The sequence below is a fragment of the Folsomia candida genome, unplaced genomic scaffold (assembly GCF_002217175.1).
Source record: "Folsomia candida strain VU population unplaced genomic scaffold, ASM221717v1 Fcan01_Sc020, whole genome shotgun sequence".
NCBI lineage: Eukaryota > Metazoa > Arthropoda > Collembola > Entomobryomorpha > Isotomidae > Folsomia > Folsomia candida.
Genome location: NW_019091212.1, coordinates 607,111 through 618,591, shown reverse-complemented (window position 1 = coordinate 618,591; position 11,481 = coordinate 607,111). Strand labels below are relative to the sequence as shown.

Genomic DNA, 11,481 nt, shown 5'->3' with positions numbered 1-11,481 from the left:
GATAAAGACCGATGGTCAAACTTTTTGGGTGTGTTCCCTAATTCGCATAGATAACAAATATTTCTACATAGCTTTTGCACATAGGTTTTCATATATAAATATTTCCGCTATTTTGTCAAAAATACGGAAATCTTTTACATATTTTGTCAAAAATATGTCAAAGTCATATTTTGTAAATATGTCAACGAAACGAATTTGGTTAAAGAAATTCAAAAAAAGAAATACAAAAAATTCAGAGCGCATTTTCTTCAAAAAATACAAATTTTGCGAACACTTTTGTTTTTATGGATTTTTTCATACATATTTCAGCGATTCATCCTAAATACATCGCCGCCCTATGATAATAACGAAAATTGTTAATTGGACGGTGTTAGGTCAGATTTTCCGCACAACAATTTTGCCAATGCGTTTAATCCAGTCGGGCTGGATTTATTTACATATTTGCATTTTTCCTCCAGTCACGATTTATTTACATGTCATTCTTTTTTATTCCTTCTCTCTCCTTTATTATTGTTTGGATGGTAAATATTTGCATAATACCGGACAGCAAGTAGGTGACATGACATGATAATAATGGTTTGTGGCGAAGGTCGTCCACTTATTGAGCTTGGATTGCGTGATTTTCGTTTCCACATTTTTTCTCGTGTGAGTGACCAGACGACCTACATACTTTCTTCGTTTTATGACCAGAGGGCGGATATGTATTTACGAAAAATCGCTCAAATACGGGTTTAATATTTATGAAAAAACGCCAAAATATTTACAAAACCTGTACAAGGAGAACTATGAAACTAAAAATTGTAATTCTACATTAAATACTCTGGATTTTTTGTGGTCGAATTTCTTTGAGCAAAAAAATGCGGCTCACATCGTTGAAATGTCTACAAAATGCATACGCTTTTTTGACAAAGTATGTAAAAGATTTCGGCATTTTTGAAATAATAGCGAAAATATTTATATATATGAAAACCTAGAAATTTAAATTAAGGAACACAAAATATGCCCGTCTGTCGTCATTAAATGAAAAAGTTGAAAATAAATACATATCCGTCCTCTGTTCATGACTATATGCACGCTCACCGAGCAAAATACGACCTCACTTTACGTTCAACTCATCTCCGTGGCTGAATTATTTACATATTTGCGCAGAATTAAATATTTTCGTGTAAGTAAAATGTCCCAGGAGATTCCGCACTGGATCCCGGTCGTGGACTTGTCCCCGATTCGGGGCGAGTATGGCGATATCACGAAGGAAGCCTACGCCAAGGTGGTCACTCAACTGGGCGACGCCATGAGCGGGATCGGCTTCTGTTACTTGGTCAACCATGGGATCGAGACGGCCAAAGTGGACCACGTGTACGACGTGTCCCGAAAATTCTTCGCTAAACCCATCCAATACAAGAGGAAGTATTTGAAGGTCAATCCTCCCGAAAATTTCCATGGGTATACGGAACCTGGAGCGGAATTGTAAGTCGTCAGGGGGCATATTTTGTAGTGGGGGGGGGGAGTAAATGGAATTTAAACAAAGAATTTAATTTTGTAGGCTGAACGAGGCTGAAAAGAATTCCACCGAATTACGGGAAGTTTGGGATGTAAGTAGGGAGGAAGGAAGGAAGGAGTTTTTTTGCAAGGATTTTATTGCGCATTTGTGGCAATTTTTTTGCAACATGTTTATTTTTAGGTTTATTAATAATTTTCATACCATTTTTTGTTTAATATGACTTGACACATTTTTGAACATTTATCTGCCATATTCTTTCAGTTTATTTTCCCAGATTTTTTTTAGAAATTTTAATTTTAGAACTGAATATTTTTTTTGCAAATATAATTCATATCTAAATTATGCATTCGTATAAAAATTATGCATTTATTTTTTCTAAATTTTCACTTTTATTTTTATACTTGATTTTTATGGCTAAATAATTTTTAATAGAATTTTTATCAAAATGCACATACATAAGTATTTTATTTTGATTTTTCTTATCAATTTTCTAAACATTTTTAGACTCACTTGTGCCTAATTTTTGAACTACACATTTTGCGAAAATGTACTTACTTTCCAAATAATTTTATGGCTAAATATCTTTTTCCCCGATATCTAGATTTTTTATCAAAATTATTCATATCCAATTTTTCGAAATATTTTATTTTTTATTTTTCCTAGCAACTTTAAACTTCTTTTTACTAAAATAATATACCTATTTTTTCCACCATTATTTTGCAATAATTTATTTTCAATGTTTTTTTTCAAAATTTTATGCCTAAATAATTAAATTTTCTATATGCACATAGATGTGGGGTTGGTGGGGGCCGAATAAGTCGTGGGAAGAGGCGTGTCCTGACCCCGTCGAGTCGCCCGGATTCACGGAAGCGTTCGAAGCCCTTCGCCCCGAGATGGACAACGTGTCCAAAAAACTCTTCAAACTCCTCGCCCTCTACTTGCAACTGGATGACGAGGACTTTTTCATCAAACGTCACCGCAACCTGGGCGACCTCTCGATCCCGTGTCAGACGCAGATGAGGTCAATGTTCTACGACGTCGTCTCCCCGGATGCCAAACTCCCTCCGGGTGCCATCCGTTGCGGTGAACATTCCGACTGGGGTAGCATCACGCTCCTCTTCCAGGACAGTGTTGGTGGGCTCGAGGTATGCAAATTCATAATTTTACAGTAATTTATATATTACGCGAATTCGTATTTAGATTCATCTTATGAAAAATGTGTTACCAATTTTTTGCAGTTTTGCAGAATTATTTTGCAATAATTTTTATACATTTACATAATACGCAAATTGGTGTTTACATTGACTAATTTATGACAAAATGAGTGACAAATTTTGAAAGTGATGCATAATTATTTTGCAATAATTTGCATGCATTTATTACGCGAATTGGTTTCTTATGAAAAAGTGAGTCTTCAATTTTTTCAGTGATGGAGAATTTATTTGTGTGTATCTCTCGCCTTTAAACTCACCCCGTACAAATTTCAAAACTTTGTTCTCTCAATTTCCATATCAAGAAGAAATGCAATTGCGAAAATATTTGGGTATTCCATTTTTTTCGCATAGATATTTCACATGTTGTCATAATAATTTGCCAAATTCAGACTGACTTTGGTCTCATGAAACATGAAAATATTTTGTTGTTGCAAAATTCCCATATGCATGAGATGGACCATGTTTTTGCGGTTTGTAAGGTCGTCTAGACTGTCACCACTTTTATTGCGGTCACCTCACCTCGACCTCAAAATAGAGGAAAGCGTCATTAACTTTTTACGATGACCAAACAAAAGTTACACGGACAACATCGTATTTTTTGTCACGATGATGACTGTCACACATGCAAATGAACTCATTATTACAATACGCTACTTACCGACATGAATTAGCGAGCAGTTCGTTATCCAATCCACGCCGTAATCCAATCAGAGATGCAAATTATTAAGGAGTGAAACGAGGTTAAATCCCTTTATGGAAATGCTTGTCTGTCTGTCCGTCCGTCCTCCTGTATCCACAATAACTTCCTACATGCGGTGTTCACCAACGTATTTCTAATCTTTAGGGAAGAGTTAAGTTTAAAGGTGGGTATTATAGGTCATGAGGTCACGGCGCCACAGTGATGAGGTCAAAGGTCGAAAATCTCGAAATTTAGGTTTAAACGTAGTTTGGAGTGGGGATTTCAGAAATTTCGACAACATACTATGACCTTGCGACCCTGTGGACGCGGTCAAAGGTCGAAAAATTGAGTCTTGTAGCGTAGGGTGTCTATCGAAAGGTATATTCAAACTACGGGGGTGGCATGTCGAAATTAGGGCGAAATGAGACGATGTGGGTGTGCCACAAGGACAATTCCGTATCGTTTCACCTCCTTGCAGCATTTCGTTTGCAACCGTTTTTTAGGTCTTCAAATTAATAATTCTTCACCCCGGAATCAATCTCCTCCACAATTAAGCTCTTTTTGAATTTAAATGAGAACTTACTGCGATGCGAGGAAGGTGGTCTGTCCCCTCGCCTCGCGTAAAAAATGCTCCCCACGCGGAACTCATCACTTTTACGATCCAGCAAGAACAAAAATACACGCGGGTGACGTACATCTGTGCCTTTCCCAGCAAAGGATGACATTTTTCCACGCTTTTAGCGATACCTATGCACAATGTGGGCGAGCAAATGTCATTGGTGGGGGGACTACTATTTTTAGTCTTCGTTGTTTTACAATGTACAGAATCCACGCAAAAATTCGTGCGTCTGAAAATTAAGTTTATTTGTTTGTAAATACAAATGGGAACTAGATACTTTTCATTTTTTGCAATATTTATGTAGAATATGGGCCAGAACTTCTTTTTTGCACAAGTGGTGGGCCTACTATTTTTAGTGTTTGATTTCATATTCATTATTCGTTTATTTTTTTCAATGTACAAAATATACGCAAAAAATTGCCCGTTTGAAAATTGTGTCTATTTGTAAATACAAATACTCTTTCATGTTTCCATACAATATGTGTGGCAGAAAATGTGAGATTTGTGCACTTTTCAGGTTCAGAACGTGTTGGGTGAGTGGGTCCAGGCGACCCCCATTCCGGATTCGATCATCCTTAATTCCGGTCAATTGATGGAACTCTGGACTGGAGGACGTCTTCATGCCGCTGTAAATATTACCACATTTTGATGAAATTGTGATGAAATTTATGTCGTTTTTGTATGGAAGTGATGATTGAAGTTACAAATTTTTATCAACAATTTCATGAAAACGGGGTTGAAAAAATTATTTATTTAAATATTAAATCCTTACTTTAGACATTTTCAATTCTTAAAATTATCTCTGTTACATATTCTCCAAAAATTACGTCAAATTCATCATCACTTTTTTACCTAAAAAATCTGCCCGTCCTAAAATTCCCCTAAAAAAATGCGTAATTAACTTATCAACTAATTCTAATCAGGCTCTAACACATCCAATTTTTCTGAAATTTTAATTTTTACATACAAAAAAATCTAATTATTTTATCCTCTCCCTTTTTCACTAGCTCCACCGCGTCAAAATTCCCGAGAGCGCGGACTCCTCTGGCAAACTGTTCCAACAGCCGAGACAAAGTTTTATCTATTTCGTGAACCCGGACGGCCCCGAGCGCGTGTCCCCCGTCCTCCCGATCCGCGAGGGGAAAGAGGAACTCGCCACGAAACCCACCCTCGTCGCCTTCGACCACTACAAAGCACGCATCGTCGAAGCCACCATGCTCGGATATTGATCAAATCTCCTACATTTTTTCATCCTTGACACACTCGTGACCTTTGACACGATCCCTTCCACTGTAATTTGCATAAAGCCAAACTATCACCCGGTCGAATAAAAAACATTGATTAAAAGGATTGATCCCGAGAAACGATTCAGCCAAATGAGTTAATTTACTTGCACACACAAACACACAATTCTCCGACTCCTCGTTAAATATTTAGCACTAATCCCAAGCCTACTGGATATTATGGTGTGCAAAAAATTGCCACGTGCATAAAAAAGCAGGTGCCATTTTGGGTAATGAGATGCCTTCCAATGATTTTATACAGAGTTCCGATTACAATTTGATGATGAGGTTCGCGAAATAAACCGTTACAAACGAAAGTAAAGAAGTGGCGTGAGAGGGTTGTTTGGCATTTTTAATGTTTCTACATATTGACCTCGTTTACACGGACATCTGATATTTTTGAGATTAGACCTCGTTCTTGCGAACATGGGTTGGTCGGAAGTCAAAAATATGGAGGACATTGAATTCGTGGTGAAATTTCCTTTAAAATGACACATCGTACGAAAATAAAGGTCAAATTTGGCCTATGGCCTCACGCCAGGTTCACCGTGACCTTGACCCTCCCTCATTCTGAACTCGACCGAGAACTAAAAATTAGAAGTACACTAGCGAAAACTGAGTTTGACTATGTTATGGCGTTCTTGAGATATCCTGCCCACAAGCCAACGGACAGACAGACCGACAAAACAATGACAATACCTCCGCGTCATTTCACACTTCTCTCCTCTCGTTAATAAAGTGCATTATTCACCCTGATGACCACACCTGAGTAGCTTTACTGCACGGTCACGTAAAATTTAACCAATAATTCATCCCTACCACGACGAATAAGTCATGTCCACAATCCACCATAAATAGTCGCACCCGTAGCCACTCACGTCCACAAGAATCATGCAGGCCGCCGGTTCCCTCAAAAAAAAGCGTCGTCGCAACCTCGCCAAAGTCACGGGGCTCGGAGCCCTTGGCTACCAAGAGTCCAACGACGCCTTCGACATCCAACAACTTTACTCTGGCGGCGGCGGGGGTGGCGCCATCTGGGAAGACCAAGCCGACGGCTCTTCCACCCGCAGCGGGTCCATCACCCGACCCACCCGGGCGCCATATCCCCCCACCGGAAACGATCCCGAGTGGGGCGCCACCCGACAAAGTTCAGCGACCGGGTCGACCTCCTCCTACATCCCGTCGGGCTACCCGCCTCCCGCAGAACCCGGCTCCAGCAAAGCGGAACGTCCCTGTCTCCTCAGTAAAAATGCGGTCTCCCGACTAAAACAGGTCTGCATCGTGGGCGCCCTCGTGTGGGCGTTGCCATGGCGATATGACGCCAAGACGAGGCGTGTAGAACGATGGAGTCCGGGCTTGCACAGGGTGTGGTCCGCTATCTGGTGGGCGTTCGCGGTACAGAACACGGTCCTGCTCGGCTACCAGTTTTACTCGTTCTTCGCCCGCGTCCAGTTGGACAACGGGAGCTACCGGCCGGTCTTCATGAACTCGTTCTGCGTCTTCTGGTACCTCTACTCCATCTCGCTCAATACCACGATGCACATGTACAGGGACAAGTTCCGCATCTATATTAATACCTTGCTCGCCTTCAATGAGAAGAATGTCGGTGAGTTAATTACGGTTTTATACACAATTAAAAAAAAGTCTAGCAGAAATTTCCGAACTAGGTTTGGGGGAAGCTTTGGGGAAAGTCTCTTTGGGAAAGGCATTTGAAAGTCTCCGGGAACATTAGAAAATTCCCGAGAGCTTGGATGAAAATAATTTTTCAGTAGGGGAAAGTTTGAAAATTTTGCTATGAAACATGCACATGGCTATAAAATACTTGTATTTGTACATCACTTGTCTCGCCTAAGTTTCGCTTTTTCGGGGCGTGTTAAATGTCCCGTTTCTTGCGGGTTTGCGAAATTTCTTTCACTGCAAAGGAAGCCATGCAAGAACTGGGAGGTACAAGAAACTGCAAGAAAGTGCAAGAAATATGCGCCATCCAGCCACGCGCCGGGTGTGCGAAGTTTCTTGTTCTTTGCATTTCATGCAAGTCGAAATAGCTGCAAGAAATTACTTTCTTGCCATTATTTCTTATTAGTATTGCAAGTGGTTACTTCCACGCGAAGCACTGTTTGACGTAACCCTTTTTTAACTCTTAATGCAATAACGAGCCGGCACGCGCTCGTTGAAAATTCCTTGGGCCTCTTTAATTTTCAAATTAATGTAGTCACTGGTTAACCTTGAGTCTTTCTTAAAACTGACACGCGTTCATATACATATGTAGCACATGACATATTTCGTTAAAAATCGTCGTTTCTTCACTCGCTCATTCTCAACTTTTACTGTATTTGCATTTCATGATGCGATAATTCGATCCGAAGCTCTTCATGAATTTTTGCGAATCCTCTCATTTCGCCAAATTTACTGAATGAGTTGCTTGACTAAATGAGACATTGTCGTGACGAGTACATAGATCCAAGTTTCTCGTTATTTTAATCCTGCTAAAAAAATTGGAAACCTTTTCTATCAATAAAATTCGATATTCAATTCATGATAATTCGATCCAAAGTTTTTCATGAATTTATCCTCTCATTTTGCAAATTTGTTGAATGAGTTGCCTCTCTAAATAAACAGAGGGAAGATATGAATTTACGAAAAATTATTAAAATAGGTATGTATTTAACCCTTAGCCATGGGAGACCGTTTAAAAACGTTTTAGAGTTTTTGCTTTAATTCGTGATACCGTGAAAAGCCGTTCACAAAAAAAGTCTCTGCCTTCGGGGTCAACGGCTTTTCACGTTTTCACGTTTCCATGTCAGGTGCGGGACAACGGATATTTCCGTGGTAAAAATTATTTAGCTGATTTGGGAAACGGCAAAACACGTTGGCACCAAAAACTAAAATTATTAGGGCCTTGGTTCAGAATCGTCCGTGGTAACACTTGGTCACTTTCATATAACTTCGCCCCTGCTTTGCATAGGATGGGTTGCATGTAAAATTTTTGACTCTAGTTTACTAACTGCTAAAACTATTCAAGAAATTTATAACGAAAAGTTATTGAGGCCAAACCACACCCGTCTCGTGTAATCTTAGGACATGTTCATTTTTGCTAAATTTCAACGTTGATGAAAAACTAGTCGGAGAAATTAGTTTTATTTAATTCGTGGCTGCATTTAAAAATTAAAATATACCAATTGAATGCATATAGTTAGTCAGAACTCTTGATCCAAGTTAAAATAAACCCTTATGCAGATCCACAAACATGTGTGATTTCAAATCACTGATTTGGGACCAATAGCTCTATTTTACAAATGTCTTGAGTAGTTTTGCATAGTCATAATTTTGCACCATAGTCATAGTTGATAATTCTGTAGAGAATTCTCTAATTATCATGCAACTTTTCTTTACAATGTTACTTAAATTTTAATGCTCATCATTGTAAATATCATATTTATTGACGTTGTCCCGCAGCTAATTTTCTCCTAACGTGTTTTGCCGTTCTCCCGAATTGAGCATTTATAAAATCGTCCCGACTCTAAGCAACTCATATAATAAAAGCTTCCAGATTTAGAACTTGTCAGAGTTTAATTATTTTTTGGCTTCCCGAATGATCACAATTGTGGTCATCGAAACGCCCCGCAGCAACGCCAAACATAGTTACCGTTTCTCCTCGGCTAAGGGTTAATATTTATGAAAAAACTCCATAATATTTACGAAATATTTACGAAAAAACATAAAAGTAAAAATTTTTGCAAAATTTGTATTTCTGAATACGAATTCACCCACCTCTGAGTTTCACCCTATAAAAGTTCGAGTCGTTCCCTCTTTTCAGAACGGTACGTCTTGACCCTGGACGAATTGGGGGACCATGGCCAAGCCATTTTGAAGTGCGCCGTACCCGCAAACTTTATCCAGTTGTGCTTATCCTGTACCTTGTACCTTTTCATGCCCTACCAACCCTGGTACCTGACCAGCTACATTTACTCCCCCGATAACCCAAAGTGGTGGCTTATCCCGGGCGCTCTCCAGGTACATACCGATACCTATTGTTATCCACTTCCGGTATGCTAATTCATCCCAATTCATTTTCCCTTGTAAAAATAGGAGTGGGTCATGGCCGGTCAGACGGTCGCTGTTTTCTGCCTTCTCGCCTGGATCACCGTCTCCCATGGAAACTGTGTCGAATTCTGGTTAATGGAGGCCCAGTAAGGCAAAAACAATAATGCCCACTAATGAGTAATGGAGGTCTCCCAGAGGGTGCTCTCAGATTTTGAGCAAATTAGTCTCAATCGATAACAAGTTTGATTAGTATGAAATTTGCGACCTCCCAATATGCATCTGAAGAGGAGAAAACGCGCAGTAAATTTGAAAAGTGCAAAAAATTTTCAAGTTACAGCACTCTTTCTCCACTTTATATGCAAATATATCTGCCAAACCTGCGCATATTGGGAGATCGTTTGTTTCGCAAATTTCAGATCAATTAACTTTGTGATCGATTGATACAAATTTGCTCAAAACCAAAGATCCTGGGAGTTTTCAATTATAAGGCACATCCTAATTTGCATATAAATTTATTTTCCACAGTCAAGGAAACGACACGGGCTACACGATCGACTCTCTGCGCGAGTCACATACGGCGATCGAGCTATACCGCTCACTTCAAGTGCTCACCGGACTCCTGAATGAGTGCATCTCCCCACTCGCCTTTCCCATCATGAAGGTCAGCTTTTTATTCAGAATTTTAAAATAAATTCCCAGAGGAGAGAAATAATTTAAGATGTGCTGATTTTAACGACTTTGATAATGAGTTATCGAGTCCTACGGTAATAAAGGCTGGTCAAATCTATATCCTGATTATTTATACCCCTCCCTAATTATTTGTATCTCCCCCCTTTAGATGATCAACTGGACTGCCGTCGTTTCCTGTGGATACGTTCTTATCCGTTCCATGAATCAAAAGTTCATCGATGAGTTTCCCGCCATCATGACGTACCCGTTCGGCGTGATAGTGTGCGGCTCCTGTGGCTACGGCATGCTCCAAATCTCCGCGGAAATGTTTGACATTGCGACTTCATTTTTGAACTCGTGGTCACAAACGAGACATAAAAATTTGAGAAGGATCATGACCTCGTGCTCAATTCTGCGCATTTATGTCGGCAGATTCTACTTTGTCACCATTTCCACGACGATTACTTACTTTCAAAAAACATTTGACTACATTATCGATTGTATTGTGACGTTCCCGTAGAGAAAATGGGAGGTCAGAGGTCAAACGTAGTAACCGTTGACATATATTGACCTTTGACACAACTAGTACATGATGGACGATGAGTTTATAATTTTTGGGAAAAAATAAACGTAACTTGCTCACTAAATAATTCAGATAATAATGCAGAATTTAGTAATCCAATTAGATTTGACCTTTACAAATTTGACCTTTGACCTGATACGGGTCGCGACACGTTGTTACTGACGTTTGACAAATGTGTACATGACAGATTACGACATGACAAAAACTGCATTTTTATTAGTTTGCCTACCAAATAAGCAAGTTATTTAGGTAGCTCTCTTACAACAATTTGTAATCGGATACACGAGTGACCTGCCCTTTGACCTGATGGAGGTCATGACACGTTGTAACCTTTGACACATATTTATAACTACATATATCACAGATTACGATGGGCGTGAAAAAAACTGCATTTTTGTTCAATTGTTCCCTAAATAATCCAGATATTTTGTCCTTGGAAGAATAAATTGACCTTTGACCTGACGTTTTATAAATGGCTTAATTTTCATGACCTTTGACATACTTGACCTCAGTCACTGCTTACATAACGGCTTAACTTGCATGACTCAAAAAATTGTCCACTTCTTTTCTTCAGGGAGAAAGCGTATTTATTTTACTTTTAATCACATCTTATTCTTACAATTTTTATTTAAATAGTACATAAATTATGCAAATGAGCTGCCATTTGTGCATAACCTTTGATCCACGTGGTCCCCCGTTAAACTGTAATTAATTAGTAGTACCACTAATAACAATAAATCATGAAAAAGAAATATTTTCCCGTGAAATTCTTCTTCTTCCTTAATTACTAGTCATCCCAAAGAGTGACGCGACCCTCGGTGGAAACGTGTTTCTTACTAGCAGACCTTGACCTTTGACCTGGTCGTGGTGGTGGAGAACCTGGAGATCA

The 11,481-nt window shown here is 39.2% G+C and overlaps 3 protein-coding genes across 3 annotated transcripts in view; 2 read left to right on the top strand and 1 right to left on the bottom strand.

The window, feature by feature from the left end:
- Positions 1 to 1,089: 1,089 nt before the first annotated feature.
- Positions 1,090 to 5,377, top strand: LOC110858086 (UPF0676 protein C1494.01). Its single transcript, XM_022106743.2, has 5 exons — positions 1,090 to 1,467; positions 1,544 to 1,592; positions 2,293 to 2,646; positions 4,531 to 4,641; positions 5,021 to 5,377. Exons 1-5 carry the CDS (start codon positions 1,175 to 1,177, stop codon positions 5,240 to 5,242), a joined length of 1,029 nt encoding a protein of 342 aa, XP_021962435.1. The 5' UTR covers positions 1,090 to 1,174; the 3' UTR covers positions 5,243 to 5,377.
- Positions 5,378 to 6,187: 810 nt separating this feature from the next.
- Positions 6,188 to 11,346, top strand: LOC118438390. Its single transcript, XM_035858552.1, has 5 exons — positions 6,188 to 6,902; positions 9,114 to 9,310; positions 9,386 to 9,486; positions 9,866 to 10,001; positions 10,179 to 11,346. Exons 1-5 carry the CDS (start codon positions 6,188 to 6,190, stop codon positions 10,527 to 10,529), a joined length of 1,500 nt encoding a protein of 499 aa, XP_035714445.1. The 3' UTR covers positions 10,530 to 11,346.
- The window catches only part of LOC110858189, a 17,259-nt gene continuing 17,089 nt past the window's right edge, over positions 11,312 to 11,481 (bottom strand). Inside the window, exon 8 of the mRNA XM_035858430.1 lies at positions 11,312 to 11,471. Coding sequence (XP_035714323.1) covers positions 11,380 to 11,471 — 92 coding nt within the window. The 3' untranslated portion in view covers positions 11,312 to 11,379. The remainder of the gene's footprint in view (positions 11,472 to 11,481) is intronic.

Bases quoted from the DNA above. Each gene is read 5' to 3' on its own strand.
- LOC110858086 (XM_022106743.2), top strand. From the start codon at position 1,175: ATGTCCCAGGAGATTCCGCACTGGATCCCGGTCGTGGACTTGTCCCCG. The intron at 1,593-2,292 runs GTAAGTAGGGAG...ATATGCACATAG, and splicing joins AATTACGGGAAGTTTGGGAT to ATGTGGGGTTGGTGGGGGCC. The intron at 4,642-5,020 runs GTAAATATTACC...CTTTTTCACTAG, and splicing joins GAGGACGTCTTCATGCCGCT to CTCCACCGCGTCAAAATTCC.
- LOC118438390 (XM_035858552.1), top strand. From the start codon at position 6,188: ATGCAGGCCGCCGGTTCCCTCAAAAAAAAGCGTCGTCGCAACCTCGCC. The intron at 9,311-9,385 runs GTACATACCGAT...TTGTAAAAATAG, and splicing joins TTATCCCGGGCGCTCTCCAG to GAGTGGGTCATGGCCGGTCA. The intron at 9,487-9,865 runs GTAAGGCAAAAA...TATTTTCCACAG, and splicing joins TTCTGGTTAATGGAGGCCCA to TCAAGGAAACGACACGGGCT.